Source organism: Toxotes jaculatrix, chromosome 17, assembly GCF_017976425.1.
Source record: "Toxotes jaculatrix isolate fToxJac2 chromosome 17, fToxJac2.pri, whole genome shotgun sequence".
Taxonomy (NCBI): Eukaryota; Metazoa; Chordata; class Actinopteri; family Toxotidae; genus Toxotes; species Toxotes jaculatrix.
Genome location: NC_054410.1, coordinates 18,635,207 through 18,646,193, shown reverse-complemented (window position 1 = coordinate 18,646,193; position 10,987 = coordinate 18,635,207). Strand labels below are relative to the sequence as shown.

General features: G+C 41.7%; 2 protein-coding genes across 2 annotated transcripts; one reads left to right on the top strand and one right to left on the bottom strand.

Annotated features, from left to right (window-relative positions):
* Positions 1–311: 311 nt before the first annotated feature.
* gemin2 (gem (nuclear organelle) associated protein 2) lies at positions 312–4,000 on the top strand. Its single transcript, XM_041060873.1, has 10 exons — positions 312–588; positions 1,290–1,374; positions 1,777–1,866; positions 2,053–2,112; positions 2,293–2,409; positions 2,530–2,574; positions 2,654–2,722; positions 2,833–2,943; positions 3,261–3,319; positions 3,510–4,000. The coding sequence occupies exons 1-10, from the start codon at positions 467–469 to the stop codon at positions 3,547–3,549; spliced, it is 798 nt and encodes a 265-aa protein (XP_040916807.1). The 5' UTR covers positions 312–466; the 3' UTR covers positions 3,550–4,000.
* A 331-nt stretch (positions 4,001–4,331) lies between these two features.
* Positions 4,332–9,326, bottom strand: pnn (pinin, desmosome associated protein). The gene is made up of 9 exons (XM_041059945.1): positions 9,181–9,326; positions 8,645–8,722; positions 8,406–8,477; positions 8,163–8,238; positions 7,774–7,868; positions 7,546–7,621; positions 7,046–7,201; positions 6,448–6,586; positions 4,332–6,320 (listed from the first exon to the last, which is right to left on the bottom strand). Exons 1-9 carry the CDS (start codon positions 9,291–9,293, stop codon positions 5,059–5,061), a joined length of 2,067 nt encoding a protein of 688 aa, XP_040915879.1. The 5' UTR covers positions 9,294–9,326; the 3' UTR covers positions 4,332–5,058.
* Between the last annotated feature and the right edge of the window lie 1,661 nt (positions 9,327–10,987).

The following is a 10,987-nucleotide window of genomic DNA, read 5'->3' as shown; positions in this document are numbered from 1 at the left end:
GATATAAGGCTAGCATGAGGCTAATTATTAACATCAAAGAGCTGCTTGCAATACAAAACATTATCTAATCACTGGTCAAAGGTTTTAATTTTACCTCAGAATTTAATACTGGTGGGGAAAAATCTACAATTTACATTTTACTGTGAAATAAATAAACATTTAGGGACAGATAAATGCTTTGGCAAGCTAAAAATGTGGACGTGTTGTGGACTTCGACCTTTATCGAAAAAGCGGACAACATGTGTGGCGTTCATTACCATGACAACCAGCGCCGCGCACAAAGACTACGTCACGCGTCTCCGATGTAACAAGCAAGATGGCGGCGTAGTGTGAGTATTTGTACCGTCTTTGGAAAAGTTTTGGTCACCAGAGGAGGGTTTTTATCGTGATTTGACGCTTCGGTTTTATCTGCCAACTTTTTGAAACTCGGACATTTTTATAAAAATTAGCTTACAAAGGACACAAAATGAAGTCGGACGTGGAAGAATTAATGCCTAAGCTCTTGCCCGTTGAGTTTGGAGACAGTACAGGGGACTTGGACCTGAATGGACCGCCGAGAACCCCCCAGGAATACCTCCGACAAGTCCAGTAAGTTCACCTTAAACATCCCTTTGTTTCTGTGTGATTTGGAGTAAAATTATACAGTCACCGTGGCTAAAAGTGTTGGCACCCTAACATCTCATTGAAACTTCCTGAAAAGTGCTTAAATTAAAAGCTTTATTGTCAAACGTAGCTGAATGCCTTTAGTTTGCCATTGAATAAAATAATTAAACTGTGAAAAGGCCTGAATTCTTTCTTACCCTATCCTAAGATCTTCTAACGGAGGTGGTGATAAATAAGTGGATTGTAATGATATATCAAGCAGACCGTTGTCCTGTGTTAGTATCACAGGTGCCTTCAATCTCAGAATCAGTCAGTCAGCCAGCCTACTGAAATGGAGAAGAGTCCTCACTGTGCTGTTTGGTATTGTTGTGTGAACCACACTGAACGTAGATGAGAGAAAGAAAAGAGCTGATCAAGAAGAAAATAATTGTCAAGCATGGTCAATATTCTAGTCCCAATGTTTTTGTCCAGCGTTATTTTTATTTGTTGTATTAAATGAAATAAGTTAAAAATCAAAAGCAATGAGTCTGTTCTATTAAAGATGGGATAGAGGAGAGCGGGTGCCAGTTACAAGTGGAAAGATTTCGACACTTTTGGACAAGTCTGTACTTATTGTGTGCATCATTTGTTTGTGAGCATCGGTTGAGCCAGTAATGTGCTGGAATACTGTGTTTCCTTTTCATCAGATTGGAGGCGTCTCTATGTCCAGAGGTGGTTGTTGCACAGATTGACCCAAAGAAACTGAAGAAGAAACAAACAGTGAATGTATCTGTGAGTAAATGTAGTGCTGTGTAATGATTGGATTTGTTTTTGTGTTTAAGTGTATGTTTTTTGTTTTTGTATGCATTTATTACAAAAGCTTATCTAAGGATGAATGTTAGAATATGATATTAATGTTTTATGATGCTGTGCTGGGATAAAAAATATTAATGTTAAAAATAAATATATGAAGGTAGTGGTAGAATGTTTAAAGGTACAAGTTGAAGCAAGCAGCATCTGCTGAAGTATCTATTTAGTAAATAAATAAATCAATTCAAGGTCTACCTGTTTACTTAAAGTGTTAAATGAGCTTGTGAGGACAGGTGGATAAGGTTAGCTAGTATGAGATCAGGTGAGATGAAAATGCCTTCTACTCCTTTATGCATTCTAAGAACTGTGTCCTTTGTGTTTCAGGTGGCAGGTTGCCAAGCTGCTCCTATGGGTTTCTGCCCCAGTCTCAGTTGGCAGCAGCGACAAGTCAGTAACTTCTCAGATGTCAGACAGGTAAAGCAAAACACATAAGAACAACTTCCAAGTCTTTCTTCTTTACTTTTTGAAGTCCATAAAGTCTGAAAAATTAAAATCACTTGTTGAACTGCCAAAAACCTGAGATGATTTGATTTGATTTCAAATATGAAAAAGAAAAGCAGGAGTCCACATTTATAAATTTGGAACTTTGATCACTTTCAGAGCATCACAAAGAACAGGAAACACTGGAGCAGCCACAGTCTGGATGACAACGTGCTGATGGTGAGAAGATGGCTTAGTCACAAAATTCACTCAGTAGTTTCTGAGTCTGATCACAATCACTTGCTGATCACTTCATGTGGGTGTATGCACTTATATCAAGATGAGAGGCCAAATTAAAAATAGATTTAGCATTTGATGTAAATTTAATATGTTTGTGTGTGTGTGTTGTGTGTTTCACAGCCAAAGCTAACCGATGAGGAGGGCTGGAAGAAGTTTTGTTTAGGGGAGAACATTTATCTGGGCACATCATCCTGTGACACAGATACAGAGCCACAGCCAGCACTGGACTACAGCAAGGTTGTATGAATGTGTTTGTTTGGAGAAAGGGATAAAGGCTGCTTTAATGAACCTCATAGTTGTTAGACCATGGAGTCCTGACTGTGACTGATATACTGATAAAAGCATGTCTCTGTTCAGGTGGGCTTCCCTCCCTTCCTTAGCATCGTTAGCAGACTCAACCAGGTAAATGACGTCCCCCATTTAGAAAAGTATCTCAGTCTTCACCAGTTCAATGGTCTGATTTGTGTGTTTTCTTCCTTAGTCCACAGTATTGATGGTGTTGGAAGTTCTCATCAGTTGGTTTGAGGAGAGACCATTTGTTCCACAGTTGGTGAGTTTGGTTGATCATATTAGGTGGAAAGCTATGCTCGTTCTCAATTGGAGAATGACTAAATTTGGAGCTCGCACACAGAACGTGACGACAGAATTGAATTCTTCCAGGGTCGCTGGCTCTATGCTTTATTGGCCTGCCTGGAGAAGCCTCTGCTGCCTGAAGCCCACTCCTCCATCAGACAGCTGGCCAGGAGATGTGCCCAGCTCCGCAGCACACTGGTAGGACTCAACTGTACTACTGTTCTCTAACCTGTGTTACTCTACCAGTGCCATCCTCTGTGTAGCACAACCAGTGTGTACACTTTGATGCTTTTTGTCAAATCATATCTATCTTTGCTTTGCTAAGTCTGACTGCTGAAGGTTAGGGTTAGTGCCTCACCAGAGACAATAACACAATGAGTCAGGATTATTGCAACATTTTTATATAAAGAAAGTTGTATTTTAAATTACTATTCACAGCAAAACTGGTCAGAATTTGACTCTTGATGTGATATATTAGACGTGACAGTTTCTGTCCTGTCCTCATGATTCCACAGGAGAGTCAGGAGGACGAGAATCTGCCTGCCCTCAACCTGCTCATCTGTCTTGTTGCCAGGTATCTACCACTGAATCCAATTAGTTGAAATTGGTCAGGTCACATAATATTTGACATATCAAAACTGCTTGCACACTGTGTAATATATATTGTATATAACTGTATTTGGATTCAAAGTCAGATTTAATTTTTTATGCTAAACTCTATACTATGCAGTTCTACTCATTTTCCTTTTTTTATAAACCTGCAGATACTTTGAGCAGAATGACCTGGCAGATCAGCCGCAGTGAACATGTGGTTGAACTGTTTATAACTGACACCAGCAAGTCATGAAGGAAGAATATGTCATGTGCTGATGCAACATTCAGGCAGCAGGCTCTACAGTTAAGCAACAAGACCTAAGACTGAAACTTGTGAACAACTAACCATGGAGAAGCTTTACCATCCGAGCAAATTCAGTGGATGGAAATAAACTTTTCAAGTTGTCAACAGTGCACACATCCACACAGGGCTGTGGTGGCTGTGAGGCCCATCACTGTTAGGCCCTTTGGTTTCATTGCTTGTGTTATTTGTAATGGATTTGGTTACTTGAACAGGTCTCTGCTGTTACAACTGAAGTAGCCAAAGCAGCAGGATCACTATTATTTTTAGCAGGAAAAGCCTTTTTTTTTCAGTGAATTTAGTCCCGAGGTTAATGGATCTATTAAATGTAACATGTCTATTAAAGTGTGATGATTTGTTTGATAATTACTTGTGTGGACATTGTTGTTTGTCATCAAGTGTTTCAAACCCTTGCAAATATTGTTGCCAATATTAACATAGTGACTTTTTAACTATGCAAATGACTTGAGTCTAAGTCCAACACTTTGGTCTGCAGTAAAATATCTGCAGACAGAAGAACTGCACAGATGAAACCATGAAATTTAAAACAGACATGGATGATCACCAGACAGTGAGTCCTAATGGTGATCACCTGACCTTTCTTCTAACAGCTCAGTTTAGCTGGGTTTCAGGGTAAAGACACTCAGCAGTTTGATTATTAATGAAAATAGATAAATTGGAGCCACAAACATTTCCACTAATACCTCACCTTTATTTTGAAGCAGATTATCAGTTGGTACAAAAAAAAAAAAAAAAAAAGTTTCAAAAACAGTATTTGAGCAGATCACACATGTACCCATGTGATGAAGGTACAAGGGCCTTGACATTGATCAAACAGTGGAGATAAATGGGGATTAACAGCATCATCACATCAACTTGAAAACACAACTACTGTATGTTAATGGTCACTGCTACCATAACCATCAATACCCCTGTCTATGGCATTATGATTGGGATGAAAAAATAGAAAACAAACATTCAACACCATCTTATAGTAGTAGTAGTAGTAGTAGTGCCACAAAGACCTTTGTTCAACCCAAATGTCAGGCCGAAGATAAATCATTTGGATTGAAAACGACAGGACTGAAATGAATGTCTCCCACCAGGAGCAGCCCTGCCACATGCACCACTGTGACTACAAAGTCCAGTTTACATTTCTTTTGCCAATTAAATGGAGGAAAATATGATGACCAGCTGTTCACTGATTCAAATGAATTTGGACACTGCTTCTAAATCCCTATGTTAAGAAACATCCTCTTATGTTAAAACATAAAGGGCCTTTATGTGAAAAATGTGGCATTTAATACCAGTTTAAAACTTCTGTGATCTTATTTGTCACTAAAAGCTGGAGGTTTATTTTCCCTCTGTGTTTTCCTATGGTTGCCAAATGATCATATAGAGGCTGAGTAAGAACCGGATTAGCGCCTCTTGTCCTTCCTGTCTCTATCCTTATGCTCCCTATCGCTCCGGGACGACCTGGCCCTTCCTTCCTCGCTCCTCCTCTTCCTCCTCTCTTTTGATCCCTTCGAGTCCCTTCCTCCTCCGCTACTCCCTCCTCTCTTACGATGACTTCTGTCTTCTCCTTTCTTCCTGTCCCTGCCTCTATCCGATGGCCTCCTCTTGCGCTTACTGCTGTCTCGGCTGCGACTTCGGCTGCTGCTGTTGGACGACGAGGATGAGGATGATGATGACGATGAAGAGGAGCGGCTGGATCCGGAGGAAGAGGAGGAGCTTCCGCTGGAGGATGAGCCAGAGGACGAGGAGGAGGAGCTGTTACTATGACTGCGGGCCTTCTTTGGCTCCTTTTCCTTCTTCCTCCCTCTCCCACTGTCCTCGTCCTCCTTGGACGGTGCAGGGGTAGTGCTGGGGACCTCCTGGAAATCAGGCAGTTTTTGTGGGACTTCGTCCCCTGATTTCCCTTCTGCAGCCTGGCTCTCAACTGCCGAGTCCTGGACCTCAAGGCCAGGGATGATGAAATCCTGCCCAGGAGCAGGAAGGGTTGTTTGTGGTTCTGGGGTGGGAAAAGCCCCCTGGGTCTCAGAGGACTGTACTGTGGGTTCCACTGCAGTGGGACTGGACTGGGGCTGCTGACTGGTGTCTGGTACTTCTTGGCTGGTTATGGTTGGTTCAGAGGACTTGGTGTCTTGGGTCCTTTCATTTTGGAGCTCTGCCGGCCCCTGTTTACTATCTGTTTCTCCCACCTCTACCTTTCTCCTGACCTCCTGCTCCTGCTCAACCTCCATCTCCTCTGACCCTGGACTTGCCTCCTTATCTCCCTTTTCCTTCTGCTCCTCTCTGCCCTTAACTCCCCCCTCTCCCTCCTTCTTCTCCTCACTACCCTCCTCACTGAACTCCATCCTCTCCTCCTCTTCATCTACCTTCTTCAACCCTTCCATCTCCTCTTCCTCCCTCTCCTCCCCCTCATCCTTCTCTATCACCTTTCTATCCCCCTCCTTTTCCCTCTCCTCCTCCTCATCTTCCTCCTCCTCTTCCTCCATGTCTGCATCCCCCTTGTTACCTGTCACCTTGACTACCTGACCTGCTGGCTTACCCTCGGCTGGGTGGTCCGTCCCTGTTGCCGCTGTGTTGCCGTCCTGGTCACGGTTTGGCTGTCGCCGGGGGCGGGACTCCATCTTGCTGAGGTGTTCGGCAAAAGCCTCACGCCTCTCCTCAAACACAGCTGTCCGGAGACAAAGATCCACAAATTACAGGCTGATTAAATATACACTCACACGGACCTGTGACTGGATAACATCTATCAAAGTGTAATGAAGCTGAGACGCTGCCATAACAAGAGCCCTACTGACCATTTAGTTTCTTGGTGGAGTCGTCAAGGAGTTTCTGTGTTGCGGAGCACATTTTTCCAGGCAAATAGAAGATGTGAGGCTTTGTCTTAGTGCGGATGTATTTCACCAGGCGATTATTGTGGCTGGTCCACTCCTCTTGCTGTAGATGGATAAAAGGGAAGTGTTATATAAAACTCTGGCAGGATACAAACTTTCTTTGACTCATCTGTTTTATATGCTACATTACCAAGTTACAGTTAAATATGTTTGCTACCACTGACATGAATCTTATTTTCTTTTCCACCGGTTGCTTTTGCATCCACCTTTTCTTCTAATAATACAATAACTTTAAAATACTAACTACCTGGACTGAAAGGAAAGAAAGGGTAGAAAAGCCCCCTGGGTTTCAGGGGTATGGTAATGACCATAATACAGACACAAAGCTGAACACTGCGTCTCTATTCAGGTCAGCATGTTTCACACCAGAGTGGATACTGTAACTATGCAATCATTTTCTTAACCATGTATTCCCATGCAAGTGGAAACAATCTGTCAGAGGCACTCAAGAAACAAACTGTTGTCTTTGGCTGTTCAAATGGTGTTTAAAGTAGTTTCTTACCAGCTGAGCTAGTTCGACTTTCTGTTCCAGCAGTCTCAGCTCAGTCTGTTTGGCTCTCCTCTCCTCAAACAGCTCCCTCTTTTCATTCTCCACCTTCTTTCTCTCTGCCTCAGCCTGAACCTCGAGCTTTTGCTCAATCTCTGAACGTCGCTTTTGCTGTGGGAGGCGAAAACACAAAATGGACAGAAACAGGTTTAAGATGAGAAAAAAAATCAAATAAAAACATAAATACAGCTGTTGAACTCAATGGTTGCCTGCTTTTCCAACTTATTGTGTAAATACTTTGCGTCAGCAATTGAAAATCAGAACTTTAAAATGTCCTCAATATCCCAAATACTAAATTAGTTCTTTACAAAACAAAGAAAAAATACAATAAAACATTTTTCTAGCATTGTGACCCTGCATAAACACATTACTTATCATTTTTAAAATCAACGCACACACATTAACTCCGTGGTCAGCTCAACAGTTCACTACTGAAACTGGACAGATCTCCTCACCTTGTCTGAAGAAACGTTGGACTCCTGTTTGAATTTTTGCAGGGTCCCCATCAGCAGGCCGAACATACGCCGATTCCTGACCAAGAAAACACGAACACACGATCACTTTCAACTCTCAGCGTCTCATTTTCACTACTTGAAGGTGCAATTTAACTAATCTGATCCCATTACACATTCCTCATCAAATTTAAATAGACATCTGTATGCTCAAGCCTCGTGCTGGCCTACCTCTGTTTGCCCTTCTCATCCATGGTCTGATCTTGAATGAGATCTCGGCGTGTTCGCTCCTTGGAGGTAGCTACTACAGACGACTGCAACGCCGGCTGAGGGAAGGAGAGAACAAACCAGTCTGTTAAGCCTATCTGACTTTCACCAGAACACTACATGTAAATACATCGGACTTTAACAATTAACAATAGGCAGCAAAATACTAAGAGGTGTTTTTATATGTGAAATTAATGACAAATGTGAAATGTCTGAAATGAAATTTAAAATACTTTTTGTGACCAATGTTTGAACTAAACCAACAAAGTCACCTGCTCAACTATTTTTCCACAAGCTGCACTTCAAACAGAGCAGCACACATTTCTCAGAAGAGACAAACTCTTTCTCTGTACCTTTTTGACATCGTCATCATCCTCGGCGTCGCTGTCGTGACGCGCATCTCTCCTGGCCCTCTGATCCCCCGCCAGCCTGCAAACGCACATGAACAAGATAAGAAACCGATGACAAACAGACACTTCACAATCAATGCAAACACAGCAACTGCTATTCTCACATCTGTCAGAAAAAGTACAAAAATAACCATAAAGCAACAACATGACACCAATCAAACACCCCCCCACCCATCAAGATCTTACCTCAGCAGGGCTCCTTCGATGTCCCTCTGCTTGGCAGGGGGGCCGCCGCTTCCCATGTCTGAGAGACTACGCCTGTTAATAGACACATTTTTAAATTAAATAACACATTTATAAATAAGGCTCGTCTTCTGGGTGCATTTTCCAAGGCTTGCATTCCTCCCCAGAGTACCTACTGAGTCTGTCGAAATGTGAATGAACATAAAATTAGTTGCATTTATCCATCTAGAGCACAGCTTTACCTGAGCAGGTTGATTCCTCTGCCTCTACCTCCTCCGACGCCTGCCATGGGTCCGCCCAGCCGGCGGATCTGGCCCGGCCTGCACACACGACAGGAAACGAGGACAACACAAAAACAAACCCCGTCGATCGTATAACTCACATCAGATAATTAAAGTAAATGTTATTTTTTTCAATGTAATGACTTCGTTTCTTTGTGAGAGGCGGAGCCGTTTGGCATTATCAAACAGGCACCTCTACGGTGACTCTCAGACGACGCCTATTACCAGGCCGAGCAATGACTGACCAAATAAAATTGACATTCCTCTCCAATATTAAGACTAATTATTCACTCCAGGTTTATTTATTACTTCTGTGTGGCCAATTCATCATTTTGGACATAATTGTAGGTTCACCTAGAAGAAGACTAAGCAGGAGGTAATGTTTGCTAGCTAGCTAACCGACTCATGCTAGCCTTGTCGTTTGCAAGCTAGCAAGTTGGTTAGCTTGTAGCTAAAATATGCCAAAAGCAAAATATCCACTTGGGTTTTGTTCTCACCTTGATTCATTAGGATCACGCCCGGTTAATTTACGAATATTATCGTCCACATGTTTCAAGCTTTCCTTGGCTTTTTCGAGCTGGTCTTGCAAGCTCCGCACCACCACCGCCATCTTGCTTCCAGTTAGCGCGAATCACGTGTTCCTTCTTCTTCTATGACTGCTGGCGCTTATTTCTCTTCTTCTTCTTCCTCTGTTTTAAACTGCTGCTTACTTGCGACGTTGTGGTGCATTGCCGCCACCTGCTGCTCAAGGATGTCCATCCAAGCAGCCCTGTTTTCTACTGAAAGTGATTCTTTAAAATTGAAGTTTAAAGTGATGTTTACGTCTGTGCACGTTATCATTACCTGAAGATTTTCACAATGTTTCTTACAAAAGTGAACAAGACTGTACCTACTGTAGCAACATGTTGCTACATGCTTTAATCTTATTTTAGAATCCCTTTGATGAATAACCAAAAGGAAACTAAGCACATGTAACATAATGTCATAAAAGCATTGGTGTAAAATTGCAATATAAAGACACATTAAATTATGACCTTCTCCCGAAGCTCCTGGACTGTTTTTAAGGTACTCAGAACTCCTCAGGGTGCACCTGCTGCTTCCCCAGGAATGACAGTGGTATAACTTGTACCTTGTATTTAACTACTTAAACAACATTAAATGACAATTTATATAATGACATTTATATTTTTAACATCAAGAAACATGGTAACTGGCCTTAGAAGTTACACCTCCATGTTTTCAGAGATTTTAAAAATATGTATCTACTGAGATTGTATTTAGAACAGGAGCAAAGAAAGTGTTCATTTGTTTTATTTTGCCTGCATCAGTGCACAGATGCTCTTTATTCTCCTGACAGCCAGGTTCTGTGTGCCTGCCTGTGACTTTTCAACAGGGAACACCAGCTCTGAATTGTGAGTCCAGCATTGAAAAGAAAACCTCTTTGTGCCTTGCTCTTGCAGCTCTTGCATATCAAAGTCGGAACCAAGCATCAAACCGCAGCTGATTTCCTGGTTCACATCGGCATGTGGCACTGCTGGATTTCTGCTGTTTCACTGATGATTCATCGGCTTTATTCTGCTACATTATCTTCTCTCTGTGTGTGTGTACAGTGCTTCACAACCAGAAATGATTTCTTGTGTGTACTAAATGCATTGTGGCAGAGTGTGTGCAAAGGAGCCTACAAGCTGAAGTCACATTATGCACATTAAGATAACGACATTAAAGGGAAATCCACCCTAAATAACATTTCACACATTTCTTTTGTTGCTGCATTTGAACACATAGTTTCATTTATCTACATTTGTGACAAACAACTGCAAACTCACAGCCTCAAAACCTAAACCAGATCTTTTGTTTAACCCTAAATCCTTCTAGATAATTAAATTGTGGGATTCTGGGAAATGTGCCCTCGTTTAGAGTAGGACAAATTAAAAGCAAATTTTAGCAGCTCTTGATGTTGCAACTTGTATCAGCAAAACAAGAAAAGAAGGTGTCCTCTTTTTGTCAAAGGAAATATACAAACTTAAAACTTTACTTTTAAAAAGACATCTAGTGTCTTTAAGTGATTTGCATTAGAGAATAAAGGTTGCAACAGTATCAGCATGATTTGTTTTCTTTCACTCAAGTGTCCGACACACCTCAGTGAATCTGTATCTTTGGCACTGATCAACAGGACAATCGACACCTGCAAATATATTAAAGTCGCTGTGAACTATTACACAACTTCTAAAACCCCATTTCCGTCAGTGTTTCATTCAGCTGAGGATGAAAGAAAAATACTTTGAATTATTCAATCTTGCCCGG